The following is a 21,183-nucleotide window of genomic DNA, read 5'->3' on the forward strand; positions in this document are numbered from 1 at the left end:
ATAAGATAGACAAACTGCACAAAGCTCTTACAAAGCAATAAGAAAAAGAAGCAGAAAGATTGGCAAAAGATAAGCAGCAGAAGAAATACAAATGCCTTTTAAAGAGATTTTAAAATTGTCACTTCAGTTGAAATTAGGGAAAGGAAATTAAAGTAACAAAAATACCAGAAACTAAAGGAGCAAAAATTAAAAAAAAAAAAAAATCAAGGCTTCATATTGGCCAGGCTTAGGAACATACTCAGACACTTGAAAGCTGATAGAGACACACCCATACACTGAGATTGGACTCAGGACATTCTACCACTAAGCTACATCCCAGCCCTTTTTATTTTTTATTTTGAGACGGTGTCTCACTAAGTTCCCCAGGCTAGCCTGGAATTTGCCATCCTCCTGCCTCAACCTGCCTAGTAGCTGTGAACATAAGCATGTGCCACTCACTGCACACAGCTTAGTCTCACCTTTTTTTTAAGGAAAGTTTGTCCATGCAGTAGTCCCCCTGTGTTAGTCAGATTTCCATTACTTTAACAAATGCCTGAAGTAATCAATTTATAAAAATAAAAGATTTATTTTGGCTCATGGTTTTAGAAGTTTCAGTTCACGATCAATTGATCCCATTGCTTTAAGCACACGGTGGTACATTATGGCAGGATTGCAGAGTAGAGCAAAACTGCTCACCAATGATTAGGGAGTGAAAGAGGAGAGCTGGGATCCCACTGACCCCTGTAAGGGCAAACTCCCTATAATCTGAAGACATCCCATTAGAACCCACATCTTTAAAAGTTTCCACAACCTTCCAATAGCACCATGCAGGACCAAGTTTTCAACATACAGGGGATGTTCCAGATTATAGCTTCATTCCCTCCCCCATTTGTAGTTTTGCTTTTTTTAGGTTTCAGGTGCTTACAGTCCAATGTGGTCTGAAAATATTAAATGGAAAATTCCAAAAGTAAGCAATTCATAAATTTTAAATAAATTTTATTATAGTATATTATTATAATTGTTCCTTTTTATTACTATTTATTGTTAACCTCTTACTGTATCTAATTAATAAATTAAGCTTTATCATACTTAGGTATATATCGGAAGAAAGAAAGTATATATAGAGAGAGAGTTTGGTACTATCTGGGAGTCTTAAAACATATCTCCCAAGGTTAAGGTTAAACCCTTGTTTCTACTAACAATTTTGTTTTATTTTATTTTTTAGTTGTAGTTGGACACAATACCTTTATTGTATTTATTTTTATGTGGTGCTGAAGATCAAACCCAGGGCCTCACACTTGCCAAGCGAGCTCTCTACCGCTGAGCCACAACCCCAGCCCTCTACCAACAGTTTGTTTTTTTTTAATTTTTTTTTCAGTTGTAGATGGACACAATACCTTTCTTTTCCTTGTTTATTTATATGTGGTGATGAGGATCAAACCCAGGGGTTCATGCATGTGAGGCAAGTGCTCTACCACAAGCCACAACCCCAGGCCCTCTACCAACAGTTTTAATGTGACTATCTTTTGACCTGGAAACTCCACCTTTGGGAATGTGTCATATGGAAATTCCCCCACATGGTACTGAGATAAGCATGCAAATACGTTTACTAAGGTGTTTTTTGTGTATTAAGAGAACAGTGCAAACAGCCCAAATGACCATCCTTGTGGATTGGTTACATAAAATGTGGGTCATTGCAACAATGTAGAATACAGGGCAGCCCTTAGAGAGGAGGTCCCTGTATGCACACTGGCCTTGAACTTATCTACACCAATCACCAGGGAGAGAAAAGCAAATAAAAATCAGCATACTCTGTTCAATGGCATCTGTGTAACACCAAGAGAAGCCATATGCTTCATTTTAGAGGGAGCAGGCAGGAGGGAACTGGACAGATCATGTCACAGTTCCCTACACTCTAAGGCTGTGTTGTCAAGTATTGTAGCCACAAGCCACCTGTGGCCATTTACATTTAAATTAACTAAAATAAAAATTTAAAGCCAGTCTCTCAGTTACACTAATCCTGTTTTAAGTACTCAACAGCCGCAGGAGGCTGGTAGCAGCCCATTGGACCATAGGGATAGACCATTTCTATCCTGACAGTTCTTTGGGAGAGCACTGTCCTAATGGATATGGGAAAGCTGTCTGATGGCAGGAACTAAACTCATCCTGAGTTTCTAGAATTGGACTTGAGGAAGAAAATCAACTTGATAATCCAGCTAGGCCTAAGAAGGGAATTTAGGAGCTAAAATTGTGCAAAGATCACAATTTCATAGCCCTGTCAAGCACAGGCTTGTCCTGCCTGTACTTGAAAGCTCCTGAGATGAAACATCTCATAACTCCTCCCCTCAAACAGCATCCTAGAGGAAAGAACCAGGAGACAGGCCCACTTCCTACCAACTTTACTATTTACTGGCTATGCTGCCTTTGGCGTAGCCTAACAGAAGTTAATAATTTTAACTAATTCATACATTGTATTAAATAAAATATGTGTAATAGTATTATACATGGTATATAGTATGTGCTCACTAAAATGTTATCATTATCTTCTATAACTTTATTAATCCTAGTTCTCTTAAGTGCACAGAATCATGTTAGCCCTTCACATGTTTAATATAATTCTTTCTTTCAACCAGGATTTATTGAGTCATATGTTCTAGGAATTTGCCCTTGTGCAGCTTATAGTCAAGCAAAAGAAGCAGGTGTTTTTAAAAAAAAAATACACAAATACACCTATGATAAATGCTACAAAGAAGGGATTCGTGTGCTCTGAGAGAGTCATTAGGGAATTTGACTTGGTTGGGTAAGATTGCTGAAGGGCAAGCAGGAGTTAACAAGGCAGACTATAGGGGACATTGTCCCAGGTGGGGGGACAACATGCTACAAAGCCCATGTGGCCAGAAGGACTGGCCTTTGGGGGAAACTAAAAACTCAGTGGTACATGGGGAGGGACAGAAGAGTGCTGGGGAGGAGTACTGGGACCAATCTTAGCCAGGAAGATTTTGTTCTTTAAACCTTGATGGAGGGCTGCAGGTGTAGCTCAGTGGTAGAATATTTGTCTAGCATCTGCAAGGCCGTGGATTTGATCCCCAGCACCACAAAATAATAATAATTTTAAAAATAAGGATGATAGAACAGACATTATGATTGCTGTATGTATATAGGTGACTCTATGACCAGTGTGATTCTGCAATATGTACAATCAGAAAAATGAGAAATTATACCCCAATTGATTCAAATGTATGAATTGCCAAGATCATTGTAATGTCATGTGTAGCTAATAAAAAAATTTAAAAAATAAGGATGAATAAGAAACCACTAAAAGGTTTGATAAAGGAGTAAAATCAGATTATTCAATGATGATGATGATGATGATTCTGCTGGGGACCGAACCCAGAGGCACTTAACCACAGTGTCACATCCCCAACCCTTTTTTTAAATTTGAAACATGATCTCACTAATTTGCTTAGGGACTTGCTAAATTGCTGAGGCTGGTCTCAAAGTTGTGATCCTCCTGCATCTGAGATCACAGGCGTGCACTACCACACCCAGCTAGATTATGTGTTTTTAAAGATCACAGTGTTTGCAGGGCCAAAAACAAACCAGAGAGTGCTCTCCAAGAGTGAGATAACCATTCTGGGTACAATTACAGTGGTCCAGGGAAGATGGAGGAAGTATCAGGAGGGCAATCAAGATGGAAATGACAAGTTCCTAGAAGACTGGGATGGCAGAACCAAATGAGCTTTGTACTGGATTGGCCATGGCAGGTAAGGGTAAGGAAGGAGGGTTGTCAAGGATGATACCTTGTGCAGCTGAGTGGATGTGGCTGCCACTCACTGAGTCAGGATACTGTGGAGGAGGAGGTTTGAACATGTTAAGACTGAAGTTCACGTGAACTTCAGGTTGCATTATAGGTCTAGAGCTTGAGAGTCTGGGCTTGGAGATTTGGGCATTATCAGTTTACTACTTAGCCTTTATTGCTTATTATTCTGGGTTCTGGCTTCTAAACTCTTAACCTGCCAGTGCCCATCTTAAATTACAGTGCACAGTGGTCTGACCTGTGTAGGTTTTTGCAGGATTATTAGATTTGTGACCAGAACCCTGAGTCTATTAATTCAGTCTCAGAGTCTATTAATTCAGTCTATTAATTCAGTCTTATTGTTATCCTCATTAACCATTTGGCTCATTTTGTGAATATCAAGGGGGGTCTTATTTCACACAAACTGCTATTAAGACAGGTCTGCCTCATCCAATATCTGGAACTGATTGCTTATTTTTTAACCAAATTCAGACTCCTCATTAAATGCTTTCTTAGGACTTGTGGCTGATCTCATCCTTCTGGGCCTCAAATCATTTAGGCTTATGGTTCTGGCTTCCAACTAGACAGCTCACACTCGATCATTTGCACACTTGGTCAGCCTAATCCAGGGGTCTCACCTTCCCCAGACCCTCAGGGGAAGGGAGGGTCCTAGAATTTGAGCAAGAAAAAGAAATTATACTTTTTATTTTTATTAACCTCAACCTCTAACTAAAAATTAGCATTTCCTTCAATTATAAATGCAAGCAAACCCCTCCCCTAGTATCAGTCATACCTGGGACTTGTCACTAATAGAAATATATTTTTATGTCCTACTACAGGGGTTATAGAATTCCCAAAATAGTTTGTTCATTACTAAGAGAAGCATATTTGTTACTATCATAATTTTTTAACATTTTGGCAAAGTAAGTCAATTGGTAATCCTTCAATCTTATGATCCATATTTTATGAATTTTAAAACAGTCCTGGAGCTAGGAGCGGTATTGCATGTCTGTAATCCCAGTGACTCAGGAGCCTGAGGCAGGATTGCAAGTTTGAGTCCAGCCTCCACAATTTAGCAAGTCCCTAAGCAACTTAGCAAGACCCTGTCTCCAAATGTAAAAAAGAAAATTTAAAAGGGCTGGGGATGTGGATCAGTGGTTAAGCACTTGCACTTGCAGATTCGATCCCCAGTACCAAAAAAACAAAACAAAAAAACCTATACACATAATCCTGTAGGGTACAGTGACATACACCTCTAATTCCAGCTACTGCTGATGCTGAACTAGGACGATCACAAATTCAAGGCCAGCATAGGCAACTTAATGAGACCCTATCTCAAAATAAAAAGGGCTGGAAATATAACTCAGTGGTAGAGCACTTATCTAGCATGCACAAGCCCTGGGTTCAATCTCCAGTAGTAGGGAGGAAAAAACAAACATAATTCTGAGGAAGGGTCAAGAAACACCTCCAGACTGCCAACAGGGTTCCTGGCACAAAATATGGCTCAGAATCCCTGGCCTGAGTGAGCTCCCCCAAGACCTCCTGCAGAGCACCCCTCTGAGTAGACAAGATTCCCGAGTTCACATATTCATGCAGTCTCATGAGGTCCCACTGGCAAGGGCTTGGATTATGTGGAAACAGACCACTGTGCTGGACAAAGGTAGGTGGTAGGAAATAGACCAGGGAGAAAGAAGAAAGGAAGACAGGAAATGGGTTGGTAGGAGGCAGATTTTAGCCCAGGAAACTCACTCAGAGCTGTGGAAAATTCAACCTTTATTATTACCTGCCTAATGCAGGGGATTAAAGTTGTCTCAAGCTAGATCCATATATTAGTGTAAAAATCTGTGTCTCTCCCCCCAAAAATGTACAAACCCCGAGTGATTATAGAAAAACCATTTTGGCAGCTAATAGAGATGTCCAACCCCAAGGCCAAAGGCCATCACTCCCTCTTTTCCCCTAATCCCAGTTTACTCCACAGAAATGTACAGGTTTAGAGAAGTTCTAGCTACAGCACAGGTGGCAGGTGGGTAGTAGGGAATCCCCAGGTCCAGTGTATTGGGGATGGAGGAGGAAGCCAAAGCTGAGAACAGTTCTGGGGTAGGCTCAGGGAACAGCTTTCTTCCCTTCTTGTCCTTTCTACCCCCTAAATTCTCAGCCAGTGGGGTCCAGTGTGTGACAGGAAGAGAGAGGCTGGGGACACAGCCAACTCCCCAGGAACCAGTGTCATCCAGTGGGACCCAGGTGTTCAACAGGCCATGTCCAGTGTCTGCCCTTCATTTGTCCCCACCCTTCCCCAAAGGATGGTGAAAGAAGTCAGAGAGGATCCCATCCATAGGGCCAGCTGGGTGGGTGGCAGGAGCTTCTAAGGAGGAGATGGAAGGAGAAACAGGACGTGGACATGAGCATATATCCACTGAAAATGGAGTTATCAGCGCTCTGGGCAGGCCCAGCCCACCTGTTGTCACACTGCCTCTCTTGGTGCTGGGCAGCTGGAAGAGGGTGAAGTGGGGATACCATATAGGCTCCTCTTGTTTTAGTATCACTGGTTTCCCTTGGATTGCTCCCCAAGTGGGTGGGCAGCTGAATGTTGTGATTCACACTGTATTGAGTGCGTCTTCTGCCAGGAACCGATGCAGTTGGGAAAAAGGGGGTCGCTGCTCAGGCTCCCTGCTCCAGCACTGAAGCATCAGCTCATACAGGCCCTGTGGGCAGGCAGGTGGCCGGAACAGGTACACCTGTATTGTGGCAACATGGATGAGAGGCAGGGAAGAGGTTCTTCAAATCTCTAAGATGACATGCTTTGCCCTTCCCAGTCCTCCCCACCCCCACTGCAATCCATCTCCCCTCCCTCTGCTCTGACCTGTCGTCCCTGGTCCCGGAAGAACTCCCCAGCATTCTCGATGACTTGCTCGTCGGTGAGCTGCCCAAAGGGTTGGGCCCTACAGAGCATCAGCACCTCCCACAGAGTCACCCCAAAGGCCCACACGTCACTGGCCGTTGTGAACTTCCCCTGGCACAAGGAAAGGGCAACAAAGGCAGAGAAGGGCACCAGGCAGCTTAGCTGTGCAGAAGCCCAAAGCCACCCAGCCTGACTCTTCCCAGCCTCAGGCTCTATTCTCCTCAGCTGGTCCCTTTCCCAACAAGCTGGTCCTCTCTCCCTAGAGTTCTGCTTCTTCTCCCATGCTTTAGTTCTCTCTTCCTTCTACTTATCCTTTGTCTCCATCTGCCCCCCGACCCTGAATCTTCCCCCAGGTCCTTCTGTCTCTAGTAAAAATATGGCTCAGAATTCCTGGCCTGAGTGAGCTCCCCCAAGACCTCCTGCAGAGCACCCCTCCTGAGTAGACAAGGTTCCTGAGTTCCTATATTCTTATCTCTTATCTCTCTGCTACTCTGACTATCCTCTGTATCCTCTGCTCTTGGTGCCTGAACCCATCATACTGCTGCTCCTCATTTCTCTAGTCCCTTGAGCCAGAGAGACCCTCATTTTATGGATGAGGGGACTAAAGCCCAGAGAAGGCAAATGACTAAAGGAGCCACAGAACTGAGAATGGCAGCTGGTTTCCTCCACCACCACCCCACCTCTCTTCAGGTTGCTTACCATGAGGATGCATTCCCAGGCCATCCACCGAATGGGCAGTACTGCCCGGCCCTGCACACGATAATAATCCCCAGCATAGAGGTTTCGGCTCATGCCAAAGTCAGCAATTTTGATGGTGAAATTTTCCCCAACCAGGCAATTCCGTGTGGCCAGGTCTCGATGTACAAAGTTGAGTGTGGCCAAATAACGCATGCCTGAGGCGATCTGGGCTGCCACATGCAAGAGCATCGGGTAGCTGAGCAAGGAAGGCAATTATTGGGAGTCACTGGGAGTCATCCCCAGACTCCTCCCTTCTTCAAACATCCCTGTCCGGGAGAGAAAGGGAGCCTAGCCCCAGGACCACGTCACTTCTGCTCCCAGGGAGGAGAGGGAATACCCATGTGTAGGCCAATGCGGGCTGCCACTCAACCTCTCTAGCTCATCCAACCCTGGGGAGCTTGTGTTTTATTAGGCTCTGCCATCTGGACTCAGGGGTGATAAGGCTGAGGGAGGGCAGAAAGGAATTCATAGCAGCGTCTAAGTCCCTTCACCACACTCAGTAATCTCCAGCCTTTCTGGCCAAGTTTCTGGATTACTATGGTCCCAGTTCCTCCTGAAATCTCTATCTGCCTCTCTTCCCCCATGCTCCTCTCTTTCCCTTAAGACTGAAGTTGAAAGAGGAGGAGAACTGCCTGGGAGTTCTCAAGGAAGTCCTTGCCTGGGTACATGGGTACCTGATGGTGGGCCCCTGGGCAGCCTCCCCATCCCTGGAGGCCCCTTCGGCTGCCTTGTCTTCCAGCTGATGGGCACTGAGAAACTGGTTCAGGTCTCCATTCTCCATGTAATCAGTAATCATGCACAGGGGGTCATCCTGCACACACACACCCAGGAGCCGGATGATGTTTGGGTCCTTGAGTCGTGACATGATCTTCACCTCCTTCAAGAAATCATTCCTGGGGAAGCAGGAAGAAGGTGGAGGGAGCACCAAGGGGTGGCCTGCACCTTCCCTCCTGCTCATAAGGAAAAGTTGCCTCCACCCTCAGCACACAAGCAAACCTCCCACCCCAGACACCAATCCTCTCTTGGTTCATACCATAGTTCTCTCTACATTGCTCCCTACTCTTCTTGGCCTCCCTTCCCTTATTCCAGATACCATTCCTGATACTCACCTGGCATTCTTGGTAGCATCTGGCCGTAGGATCTTGACAGCTACCAGCAAGGGTTGTCCCTTGTGTACATTGATGGGGAAGTCAAGACTGACCAGATCTTGAGGGTTCTCTACCTCACACAGGTGCACCTAGAGAAAGAAGGTCATTTCCTAGAAGGTCACAAAATCAAATGGAGTAACATTGCACAGATGGTAAGGTTTTTGGCCAAGCAGGCATGACATCAAAGCCCCCAGTCAGGGCAGACACTACTGATGACCAGGAAGGAATCCTCCTTACCTCCCCAAACTGGCCCTCGCCAAGCTTCTCCTTGAAGCGGAGCCGTGACCGAGGAAAATCCACTCTGGGGGGCCCATCCCCAACCGCCCCTGGGGGCAGTGCAGGCACAGCATAGGTGTTGCCCCCGGTGACGCCCTGCAGGGTAACAATGTCAGCCTCGGCATAATGGGGGACGCTGTTCTGGGGAGGTGGGGGCAGAAGCGGGGCACCTGGCTTCTCAGGCTCCATATAATCCCCATTGCAGGCTGGAGGAGTGAGGAGAAAGAAAACAGGACAAGGCATCAGGATCAACCCCTAAGAGCCACAGTTCACACCCCAGCCTCCCCAAGGCCCTCCATGTCTTCCATTTGGGTGAGAGACTGAATCCACCCTGCATCTCCTCAGTATTCCAACCACCAACCTCAAACCAAAGAAAGCACTGGGGTGAGATAAGAATTAACTACTCTAGGGGATTTTTCAAGACAATGAAAATGGTTGATCAAAAACTATTATAAAATCTTACTGTCTAGGGATCTCCCAGCATAGCCTAAGAGACCATGAGATGAGTCTTGGATGGAAGAGGAATTCATCTACCCACCATCAAAGAAGAAGGGTTCAGCCATCCAGTCTCCTTCACTCTCCAAACCTTTGTCCCACTCACCACCAACTTCCTCTTGTTCACTTATCTGTTCTCCCACTTCTCATAGCCTGACTTTTCCCTGCCATGGTTACCCAAACTCCCCAACCCAACACACCAAGCTCAAAGACAGGCAGAGACAGGGGCACACAGAGAGGGAAAAGGGCAACGGTTCCTTACAGCCCCCAAAACAATTGTCTGCAGACAGGCAGGAAAGCAGAGCTATCCCCTCTTGGTGCTGGGGAAGGGACCACAATGAGAAGGCAACACGGAGGAGGGGAGGAGAGACAGGAAGGGTGGAGTGTGAGCCTTCACCTCTGGGACTGCGAAGAGAGGACACATGGGGGAAGAGGGCAAGTGCCCAGGGTGAGAGGCCCTCCTTGCAGCTCTAGAGAAAGGGGAGAATAAAGGTGTTACAAGAGAACCTGGGGCACCACAGCAACCTCCTCTCCAGCTCTGGAGAGCTGTAGAGACAGGGTATGAGAGGAGGAAGGGACAGAGCCAAGACCAATAGGACTACACCTCGGCTAGAGGGGGAGGCCTTCAAAAGGAGCAAGAAGCAATAGTGGTGAATGAAGGGCACAAGAGCTCTGCCAGGGAGCTCAGGAGAGCAGAAGAGGCCACAGTGGGGAGGAGAGGGAGTGCAAGGTGTGAGGGCTTCTCCCTGCCCCAGTGGAGGTATGGGGAGCCTGGTGGAGCCCAGGGGCAGAGGGGCTTACCCTGGGTGTTGGTGGGTTTGGCCCAGGCGGGTGTGGGGGGGCCCGGGCCTCGAGGGGGACGGGCGTAAGTGGCCAGAAGGAGGCGGTAGGCTGGATTGGAGAGCAGCAGCGCTGTCGGGAGAAGGAGGGGGGAGACACGGGGAAGGGATGAGACTCAAGGCTAGACAGACAGGGAGACCTGGACTAGGGCAAGACCAGGGTGATGGGATTGAATGTACTAAGAGAGGATAAAACAAGGACCTGGAGAGTGGTGGAGAGCTGGTAGATTGGTGATTAATGGACAATAGATGGGGATGATAAACAGACGATTTGATGGATAGACAAATGGATATATAAATATAGATAAATAGATGATGGTAGTATGAATGTATAGATAGATGGAAGGAAGGATTAAACATGGTGAGTCTAGGAAAAAGAAGAGAGGGGTCAGGGAGACACAGTAGAAAGTAACAGAGAATACAGAGAAATGTATGTATGATACAGAGACAGAATGAGACCACTGGGGATTATGGATAATAGATGGGAAATCCTTCAGGAAGATTATATGGTCAAGACATGGAGTGATGAAGAAGGTGAACAGAGGCACAGAAATAAGAAAATAAATTGAAACTAGGGAAGACAGGAAAAGTAAAAATTGGAGAGAGAGAAAGAGGGATACAATAAGAAGACAGGCAGAGAGGATGGAGGTAGGACTGGAACAAAGAAGGCCTTACCAGAGCCACCGGGGACACAGGGAGCAGAGTGGGGTGGATTCCCACGAGGCCGGGGCTCCTGGTAAGGGGGTGGTTCTCGGGGACCTGGGCGATTGTTGATGAGGATGGTGTCCCCAGGAACAGAGAGATGAACTGTCAGCTCCTCTTCCAATACTCGTCGCTCAGCCTTGTTAGAGGAGTGGGCAATGTTAAGTGTTGCCCTGCGTAGCACACATTTCCTGGCACCTTGTAAGTGCTGTTCCTATGTTCTCCTCTTTAATCTTCACAATAGTCCTACAGTTGTAGCTCCTACATTTGCCCAATTTCACAGGTAAAGAAACTAAAGTTCAAGAGCATTTAAGTAACTTCCCATATTTATCAACCTTAATGTGTACCAGCACCTTGGACTTTCCCAAGAAGACAAGGACTTGGGAGAATCCAAGCATCTTCCATTTACCCCTCTCACTCTACTCTCCATCTTTTCCCACCACTCCTGCCCCAACAGAATGACCAGTGTGGACTGCCACTAGCTGGTTAAGGTTGGTGAGAGAAGAACCCCAACCAGAAACTGAAGGGAGAAAATGATGTCAGGGGATTTACTCTCCCATCCTATCCCTCGGGACTGGACTGCCACAGCCTGTATCCCTGCTCTAAAGTCCACCCCTCAGCTCAAGGCACCCTCTCCAGACTCACTCCTCCCAGGGATTTGATACTGCAGCTTCCTCTCGCCCTAGCAGGACCACAGGAATGGGAAAGTGACCCGCTCCTTGTAATGCCCTGTATCCAGCTCACACCTTTAAAAGTGGTCTCTAGTTACACTATTAGTCTTTGCCCTGCCAGCCCTGCTGGACCGTGATATGCCTGTGCCTGGACAGTGAGGGGCTCTTTGGGAGCAACTTCTCCACCCTCATCCCACCAGCACCACTCACCTTGCTGAGGAGCCTGCGCCAGTGCAGCCGCCAGAGCATGAGGGCAATGATAAGCAGCAGCAGCAGGATGATCGCCACGAGGCAGCCTATGAGAATGGCAGTCGGGCTCCCCTCTGCCTTGGCCACAGGCTGCTGGCCCCGGGGCTCCAGCTCTGGCAGAGGCAAAAGGGTCAGCACCCAGAAGGGAGGCCCAGGGAGGAAGGATGAGCAAGGTCCACATCCCTGGGAGGGGGCCCCACGTAAGAGCCTACTCACCCAAGCTACTGAAGTTGGTGGGAGGTGGGCCAGGAGGCCACCAGGGGGCTGGTGCAAAGGTGCCCCCCAGAAACTGAGAGGAGTCATTTACCACATCTGGGGGAAAGGAAGAGAAGAGGCAATTAGAAGGGGAGGAGAAGGGGACCCCCTAGAGGTATGTATGCATGAAACCTAGGGAATTGAATAGAAGCAGGGGTGACAATATAGGCCACCACTGGTCAGTCAGAACACCAATCAATCAGAGAACATGGTGGAACAGAGCCCCTGACTATGGCAAATGTTAACCCCTTAGTCACTGAATGGTGAGAAAATGGAGGGCTTCCCGCCAAGTGGATGGTGATGGGTATCAGGAGGTTTAGAAAAGAGTAGACTAAACTAATACAGAAGTATTTCAATACTGTCCAAAGGACTGAATCAGGTTCAGTCATGAGTGAAAGGCTCATAAAGAAAAGACAAACAGATACAGGGAACAAGGGAAAAAGAGATGCCAATTATTTCCACCCCAGTAGAGAAGTTTCATGGGTGTTGGGACAATATGATACCAAGAATGGATATTCTGGGGGTATTACAGGGTTAAGAATTAAGTCAGCTGGCAATCCCAGGGGCTGGGGATTGGGCATACTCCAGGGACTTACCAGAGATGAAGGAAATTTCACTGAAGAGTAACCAGGGCCCCGCAAAGAGGAAGCGGCACTGCAGAAAGCGACCCACACGGCCACCCAGGGGCACTGAGATAGCCCGGGCTCTGGGGTCCCCTAGGCTGCCTCCCAGGGCATGGCGCATGGGCTCTCCTTCCCAGGCCACGGCAGGGCCCCGCTTGAAGCGACACTCCACCCCGCCTGGCAGGCGGGCTCCCAGTGTGTGCATGTTGTTACAGTGTACCTGGGAAGAAGGGAGAGGGACACAGGGTCAGAGCCGGAGAGCCCTGATGGTACCAAAGCAGCACCCACCCTGGCTTCAGAGCCTTCCCAGAGAGGCAGGCTCACTTACCTGCATGGCCTGGAAGGCCCTCAACTGCTCAAACTCAAACTCCATCTCCACATAGCCACTGGGGAAGCTATGGTTACTCCATCCCACATAATCATAGCCTGGCCAAACTCGAAGTTCCTGGCTCTGCCTAAAGTCATCCAGCCCTACCACACCATCTGCCAGCTGGCCCAGACCACCATACTGCAGCCTGGAGAAGGGAACAAAAAGGGGAGGTTGGAAGGGAAGAGGGTGTCAACTACCCAGGTGCTTTACACATCCACCCCAGTGGCCTGGGCGGCCTGGCTCCCATCCATTCATCCCATTCCCACACAACCAAACTTCTTGCAGCTCTCTCCTCTAACAACCCACCACACCAGGCCATCACAGATACTTTGCAGATGACACACTGCACAAAGGCACCCTCTGAGGTACACTACTCAATCACTATTATGATAATTTCCATAATAAGATGATCTTAGCCAAAGGGTGCCTTTTTCTAATTTTTACTGACTTATGGGCTAATAATCATCTTGCTACCATTTATTCCATCCCACCTAACAGATCTCTCTCCCCAGTTCTTCCATTTTACTGCCCAGACTACTTACCAAAACCCCACACACACTCTGGCCTCCCACCCACCCCAGGCTCCACATCCTGCAGGGCCCATTCCTCTCACCCGCCAACAGTATATCCATCATAGGTGGAGTCGTTGAGGTGCACGGCTTCAGATAAGTACATCGTTTGCCCCACAGGGGCTGTGTAAGACAGAAGTCCATCTGGGGCAGGTGGGAGGAGGGGTATTAGAGGCAAAAAGCCTCCATTCCCTACCCCTGCATCAGGCTTGGGAGATTTCAGTCCCTTTTTTGTATCATGGAGGAGGCAATGTTGACCAGTCCCCTCCACATCCAGAGGGACAGCTTCCCAATACAAGAAAGGATCCTGGGTGCCTTTCTTTACACTCCCCACCCTCAGTCCCCAGAACTGAAAATGGATTATTTGGGGGCTGACCTACTCACCCCTCCAGAGGCAGCCATAGAGCTCCACTCGCAGACAGACACTCATAACACGGTCAGCCCGGGGGTAGAAGCGAACCAGGCGGGCCACCATGGGGGGCCCAAGGTCCTTCAGCACCACTCCCCCAGGGTCTTCATTACCTGAGATCACCTGTGGGCCAGGAAATGGGGAGGATGGGTAGGAAGGGCCCTGAATCAAATCTAACTTCCCAGCTATCTGCTGCTCCCTGGACCAGCCCACAGTGGCCACTAAAAAAAAGCTTGAAGGGTGATACTGAGTGCACAGTACTGTGGGGTGCAGCCAGGCATTTGTTAATATGGGTCTACAGCAGAGATCTCTGACATCTCTCATGGCCCTGGTGGTCTGACCTCCAACTCCATTCTCAGTCCCCCTCTCCTTGCCTGGCTCCATTTGTCTCCAAGTACTCATGCTATTATTTCCAGATCCTAACCAATCCCTCAGAGCCCTGCACCCCACCTCAGCTTCCCCCTCTTGCTTCATCCCATTCCTTCTGTTCATTCAGCCAAAACTGGCTGAGTGCCAACTCTGTGACACTCATATCGTCACTGGTAAACATGAGTCCTTCCCTTCACAGAACTGAGATTACAGTAGGAGAAACAGCTATGAGGAACAAAAGACAGTATGTGGGGACAGAACAGTGAGGCAGGTGGTCTGCAAAGGCTCTCGAGGTAACATCTCAGAAAATGGAGCAAGGGGGAGTCTGTGGGTATCTGGGGGAGGAGCTTGCCTGGCCTAGAGAACAGCAAGTAAAAATGTCCTGTCATGTGGGAATGAGCCCTGGCTTGTTCCAGGAAGAGCAAGCAAAGCAGTGAGGCCAAGGCAGAGCAAAGCATAGGCACAGCCAGAGAGAGGTCAGGCTCAAGTCCGTGCCCACTCAAGATTAGTTTTTGTTCTGGCAGAGCGGAATACCAGTGGCAGGCCGAGAACTGGGATGATATGTCTGATTTACATTTTTTAAGTTCTGCTATATGTAGCATGGAAGTGGAGATTTCACTTCAGGGCAGAAAGGGGCAGCAAAGCAGGCAGAACAGTTTGGAGACTGCTGCATTCATCTAGCTGACAGGGGTGGCATTTGGCCTAGGTCAGTAGAGTGGAGAGAAGTGGTGGGATTCAAGAAATGCCAATGGAGGTACAGCAGGCAGGCCCTGCTGATGCTTTGGAAGAAGGAGGTAAGAGGAAGAGAAATAGGGAATATCATCTTAGCTCATGGTCTGGGCAACTCAGCAATTTTGTGATCTGAGAAAGCTGGGGAAGAACAGGTTGTCTTTTTTTTTTTTTTTTCCTTTTCTTTTTTGGTGGTACCAGGGATTGAACCGAGGGCCTTGTGCATGTTAGGCAAGTGTTCTACCACTGAGCTATATCTCCAGTGAAAGAACAGGTTTAAGGTGGGAGTTCCACCTGGGAAGTAAATGATAAGTATGAGATGCTCAAAAACTGACTTAGCAAGGTCCAGGATGTCCTCAGTTTGCAATACTGAGTAATGCTCAGGGGAGAAGCCGGCACTGAAGATGCTATAACTGGAGCATCATCAGTGTTCAGGTGCTATTTAAGTGTCACTGGAGGAGAGAGGAGTCAGCCTCCCTTGGGCACTGCCCCAACCAGCCTCACCTCCTGACCCCAGCGATCCTTCCAGTCCATCCAGCGGTGGCCGTCCCGGGAGTAACGCAGCCGGTAGCTGCGGGAGAACTCTTTGCCCAGGCCCCCAGCATGGCGTCCCTGGGTGCCCACCAGAGCCACGAGGTGTAGCCGCCGTAGATCCACCTGTAGGTACTCCTCCTCCTTGGGAAACACTGGTCCCGCAGGACACCATGCCCCATCCCCATCACTGCTCTCCAGCCTGGGAGGGGGAAGGAGGTCACAGGGAACATATGGCAGTAGGTCTGAGTCTGTCTCTAATATTTACAACCTGCTCCCACTGGACTGCTGGGATTTCAATGGTAAAGAACCTCTCAAAAGCCTCTTAGCTTGGTCAGATGGTCTGGAAGGGCAAATAAAGGTCCCAGAGCAGCCCCAAATGTGCCAGATACCTGCTGTGGCGAGCAGCAGTGGAGTCTGACCAGGAACTGGAGACAGAGATGTCACTGTCTGGAATGGTGCGGTCTTGCATACCCAGGGCGTAGCGGCACTTGGCTGGATGAACACAGCATGTGATGGGTCAAGGCCTTCAACTCCTTACTCCCCACCCCAAGCCCTGCCCAGCAGGGACCCAAGATTCATTCTTCTCACCAGGGTCAAAATGTCCCTTCATGTCAGCATCTCCAGTTGCTACCAAGAGCAGTAGCAGCAGCAGTAGAGATGAGAGGACCTCTGGCCCCATAGCTCCTGATCCCTCAGGCCTAAGGGGGTGGGGGCAGCATCTCTGCAGGGGACAAAATGGATAGAGGGTAAGTTAATAAGGGGCACTGAGTCACAGCCAACAGCAAAGACAGGATGGCTGTCTTGGGGATAAGAGCAGTAAAATGACAAGAATGGTCATTGTTGAATAGCACTGGCTCTATTTTTAGAATGCCTCCCATGTCCCAGACACTGGGCTAAACCTTTAAACAGAATCCATAATTTTATCTTCGGTCACTTTAAAAGGTAGATTCTGTTACTATCCATATTTAACACATGAAGAAAGTAGTCTAAAGATCCATTAAATAATATGCCTAGAGCCCCATCCCCCCTACACCCCATTTACAATGACTTCGAACAAACAACAAATTTTCAAAAACATGTAGACAACATGTAGAACAGAAAAATGGTTACAGTTACAATAAACAAAGGACCCTTACAAATCAACAAGAAAAAAGTATATAAATAATACAATAGAGAAATTGCCAAAAGGATTTGAATAGTCATTTCATAGAAGAGCAAAAAGTACAGTTGCCAACAAACATTTGTATTTTGTTGTTTTGTTTTGTTTTGTTGGTACTAGGGACTGAATCCAGGGGTATTTAACCACTGTGCCACAGCCACAGCACTTTTTACTTTTAATTTTCAGACAAGGCCTCACTAAATTGTTTAGGGCCTCTTTAAGTTCCTGAGACTTACCCTGAACTTGCAATCCTCCTGCCTCAGCCTCCCGAGTCACTGGAATGACAGGAGTGTGCCACCAAACCCAGTCAAACATTTATCTTTAAACAGTGAAAATCACTATAGAGTCAGGGAAATATAAATCAGATATAGGGTCTGGCTATGTTGCCCAGACTGGTCTCCAACTCCTGGGCTCAAGTAATACTTTTGCCTTAACCTCCAGGAAAAAGGACTATGTAGCACACCACTGTACCTAGCTTAACAAGATATTCTCTAAGGTTTTAATATTTATAGGTAGTGAGAGTGGTGAAAAGGGAGCCACCATGCTAGACAGTAGGAATTTAACATCATCATCTACTACTAGAAAACAATCTAGTGGTATCGTTATAATTAAAAATTCACTTCCCCTGAAATCCCAAGTTCCCCTCCTGAGGATCTAATAAAAAGGATGGGAGAAGTCTCAGAAGAATGGTTTTATAAAGATGGCATCTTTGTAAGGACCCAAATTTGTAAGCCATGTGAATGCCTACAGGGGACCAGATGAGAAAAATAAGGTTCAGTGGGCTTCTGTGCAGCTATGAAAAGTAACAAAGAAGCAATAAATTTCTGACTTGGTATGATTTCCTTGTGCCATGGTTGAATATGAAAAGCAAGATACAGAAGTATAAAGGGTTATCCTACTTTCTGTAAGCAAAGAATAAACGAACACCTGTGTTTGTACACGTGTATGTGTAGAGAGGATACGCAACAGAACATGAGTTAACATGAATAGGCCAAGAGTTGGGAAAGCAAACAAAAATGGAAAAAAGATATGCTAATGGTACTACTTTACTAAAATAATACTTATACATGTGTGTAAAGTCATGTAATATATATAAAAGAATATAAAATCATTTTGAGCCAGGTACCATGGCACATGTCTATAATCCCACCTACTTGGAAGGTTGAGGTGGGAGGACCTTGAGTTTGAGGCCAGCATAGGCAACTTAGCAAGAACACAACCTAACTCAAAGTAAAACAAAACAAAACAAAATAAAAATTATTTTAATTTCCAAAAAGCAAAGATACATCTTTTTATAGTGTATGCCTATAATCTCAATGGCTCAGATGACTAAGACAGGAGGATTGCAAGTTCAAGCCAGCCTCAGCAACACAGTGAGGCCCTGGGCAACTTAGCAAGATCTTGTCTGAAAATAAAAAGTAAAAAGGGTAGTTAAGCACTCCTGGGTTCAATCCTTGGCACAAAAATAAATAAATAAAAGCAAAGATGCTCTAGGAAAGGTTGAGCAACACCTTGTTAAGGACACAATAAAATTAGATATCAGATAAGCCTGGACCTGCTGACCTTGGGCCCCTTCAACCTTGAAGCCCAGAACCTAAGTGCAGGATCCCAGCACCTTCCAATCCCATTGTCCCCTGCAGCCCTCAAAGCCCAGTGTGGACCCTAGACTAGCAGCCTCAGCATCTTCTGGGAACTTTGGAGAAAAGCAGACCCTCAGGCCCCAGAGACTTTCTGCATCCCCAAGTTATCTGTGCCCACTAAAGTTTCAAAATCTCGACTTTGTTCCCCTGGAACCCAGGCAGCTTACCCTATCTCAAACCATTCCGACTGGCATCTCCTTACACACCCAGGTATCCACTGTCCCCCGCACAGGCTTCAAGAAAAGCTATCTTAACCTATGTCTTGCCAGAGCTCTGCACATCATTCCAGGCCCTGGAATCTTGAAGGACCCTATTGACACCTCTCACACCCTACCCCATCCCCACCATCAGGTCCAAAGCATCTTGCCCCCAGCTTTCCTTACTGGGCCTGACATTCCATCCCCTCCAGTTCCCACTTTCTAAAGGTAGCTGCTTCTGAAGGAAGAGCCCAGGGCTGAGGAAAAAGCTGAGTTGCCTTGGAGATGAGGGCGGGTTTAATGACAGGGAAGTCAGGTCACCTCAGGAGGTAAGAGGAGTGGGGGGATAGTCCCCCATCTCTTTGTCCTCCTCCAGCTGCTCCCACAATGCTCGAGGGTAGGAATGTAAGAGGCAGCTGAGACCCCATAGCCATGAAGCAGCAGCTGAAGGGGATGACTGTGGGGGGTCACTTGGTTATCAAAGGAGAACCTGGAACCAAAAGGCACCATGAGTAGTCCCTTGGGAGTCCAGCACCCCGGTGCAGGGGAGCCATCTGCCAGAATCCCAGGATACTGGCTGGGAATTTCTGGGTGCTGCTCTCCACCCCCACCTCTCTGGGAACAGCGGAGCCCTTGTTCCCCAGAGTAACCTTCATGCCTATCCCAGATGAGTCATCAGAGTCAGAGCAGAGAGGAGCCTGGGGCAGAAATACAAAGACTGGCAGAGGACAGGAGACAAGGGGAGACAGAGCAGAGACACAAAGCAAGAGGTAAATGGAACAGGCTCAGAGACTCAGGGCCTAGCAGAAAAACAAGGAGAAACAGCAAGGTCTGGGGCAATCTGTCCTCCAACACCACAAATCTCTATCCACTGGGTCTGGCTTGACCCCACAGTCAGACACCCCAAGTCCAGACCCAGAAGACCCACAATGCTATCCCCTTTACAACCAGTTACAAGCCAGGAGCCAGGATACCCTACCTCAGGGCCTTCATTCTTCTCTCCCAAACCCTGCCTCCCACCCCAATCTCTCTCTTTCTCTCTCTCTCTCTCTCTCTCTCTCTCTCTCTCTCACACACACACACACACACACACACACACACAAACTTCTTGAGTGGGGTGTAAACACTGGGGCTAAATGTAGCCCAGGCATACACACCTGTGGGTAGACAACCCTTCACAGGCTTTCAGAAGCAGGGCAAATACCAATACTCATGCACACATCCATCACATCCACACCTTGGCATTCTTTAAAGTCCAATCCCAGCACTTAGTGAATGGCCACCTTCAGACACCTGTAAGTACAAAATGGCAGATGCCTGCTCCTATAGAAGACAATGTAAGACACAATAAGGTCCTCAGGCACAGGAACCAAACAGAACTAGGCACACCTCTTGATCATATACAGGGGTGACAAAGCCAGAAGGAAGTCAGCGGGGTGGGGGCAGGTGGAAACCTGGATGGGAAGAGTAACAGTAAGAACAAGAGCTATTTTTCCATTTCCTCATACATTCTTCTTTCACCTGTCTCAACAGTACCACTAAATTCTGAACACACCTACCATCCCTTTAGCAACAGTAAGTCCCAGTGCCAGTCAGACACTGGACCTGTAAGGTGAAGGCTGGGGACGAAGGGGTGGGACTCTGAAAGTGTTACTCACTGGGTAGTGACCTCATCTCATGGCAGAACCAACCAGCCATCCAGCCGATTGTCCCTGGTAGGTTAGGTGTCAAGCCCTCTCCCTGCTGGGCTGTGGTCAGGTTGTCCAACTGGGAGTTGTCCGAGTGGAGGCTTAACAGTTAGTAGATGCCCACAGGACTGGCCGGCTGCAGATCGAGCCGCTTCTCCCGGGACGGGTGAGATGAATCAGTGGCGCCACATAGGCGCACCTGTCCTCCCGGGGATCAGTTCCGCCACAACGAGTACAGAAGGGGGTCTTCCCCACGGCTGGGACACTTTCTCGGAGGTCAGAGAGTGAACCAGAGCACTGGGACCGCAGGAAGAGACGGAGTTTCCCCGCCGGCCCTCACCCTCAGGCGCCGCCCTCGCCCCCCGCCGGCGTGGTCCTCCCGCCGCTCCCCCTACCTCTCATCGCTCTTCCCAGCAGAACCGCAGAACCAGGCGTCCGAGCCCGGAGTAGGGCCTCCTTGGCGGCGGGGCGAGGGGAGGGGGAGCGGAGGGAGCCAGGAGCCGGGAGCGGGAGGCGCCGGCGGGGCTCGGGTGTCGGGAGGCGGCTCCCGCGAGCAGCTGTCGGGGGCCTGTTCCGGGGAGAGGAGCCAGAGCTGGGGCGGCTCGGGCCCAGGCGCCGCCTCCCCGCCCTCCTCCTCCCGCCCGCGCTCCCTCCCCTCGGCCTTCGTGCCGCACGCTTGGGCTCGCCGACCTCCCTTCCCCCTCCCGGGCCCAGTCGACCCCTGGCTCCCACGCCCTACGCAGCCCTCGCGGCCCCCGTGCTCCTCTCCGCCCCGCCACGCCCACCCCACATTCCCGTTCGCGCCCGGCCTTCCCCAGGTAACTCGTCCGCCACCCCCTCCTCGGCGCG

The 21,183-nt window shown here is 48.6% G+C and overlaps 1 protein-coding gene across 3 annotated transcripts; it reads right to left on the reverse strand.

Moving 5' to 3' along the window:
* Positions 1-5,531: 5,531 nt before the first annotated feature.
* Ddr1 (discoidin domain receptor tyrosine kinase 1) lies at positions 5,532-20,893 on the reverse strand. 3 transcript variants are annotated; one of them, XM_076857797.1, is made up of 18 exons: positions 20,730-20,893; positions 16,239-16,371; positions 16,040-16,142; positions 15,621-15,849; positions 13,994-14,141; positions 13,654-13,753; positions 12,999-13,185; positions 12,644-12,890; positions 12,009-12,104; positions 11,754-11,839; positions 10,846-11,011; positions 10,133-10,243; positions 8,798-9,042; positions 8,522-8,649; positions 8,087-8,305; positions 7,374-7,608; positions 6,636-6,785; positions 5,532-6,510 (listed from the first exon to the last, which is right to left on the reverse strand). In XM_076857797.1, exons 2-18 carry the CDS (start codon positions 16,327-16,329, stop codon positions 6,370-6,372), a joined length of 2,682 nt encoding a protein of 893 aa, XP_076713912.1. In that variant the 5' UTR covers positions 16,330-16,371; positions 20,730-20,893; the 3' UTR covers positions 5,532-6,369. The 3 variants fall into 3 exon arrangements, with proteins under 3 accessions (XP_076713912.1, XP_076713911.1, XP_076713913.1); XM_076857796.1 differs by having other exon boundaries at positions 11,754-11,905; XM_076857798.1 differs by lacking the exon at positions 10,133-10,243 and having other exon boundaries at positions 11,754-11,905.
* Between the last annotated feature and the right edge of the window lie 290 nt (positions 20,894-21,183).

The sequence above is a fragment of the Callospermophilus lateralis genome, chromosome 6 (genome assembly GCF_048772815.1).
Source record: "Callospermophilus lateralis isolate mCalLat2 chromosome 6, mCalLat2.hap1, whole genome shotgun sequence".
NCBI classification, from domain to species: Eukaryota; Metazoa; Chordata; class Mammalia; order Rodentia; family Sciuridae; genus Callospermophilus; species Callospermophilus lateralis.

Coding starts and splice junctions, on each gene's coding strand:
- Ddr1 (XM_076857796.1), bottom strand. CDS start 16,329: ATGGGGCCAGAGGTCCTCTCATCTCTACTGCTGCTGCTACTGCTCTTG. Junction 15,850..16,039: donor ACTGCTGCTCGCCACAGCAG/GTATCTGGCACA, acceptor TCCCCCTCCCAG/GCTGGAGAGCAGTGATGGGG. Junction 8,306..8,521: donor GATGCTACCAAGAATGCCAG/GTGAGTATCAGG, acceptor CTGCTTCCCCAG/GAATGATTTCTTGAAGGAGG.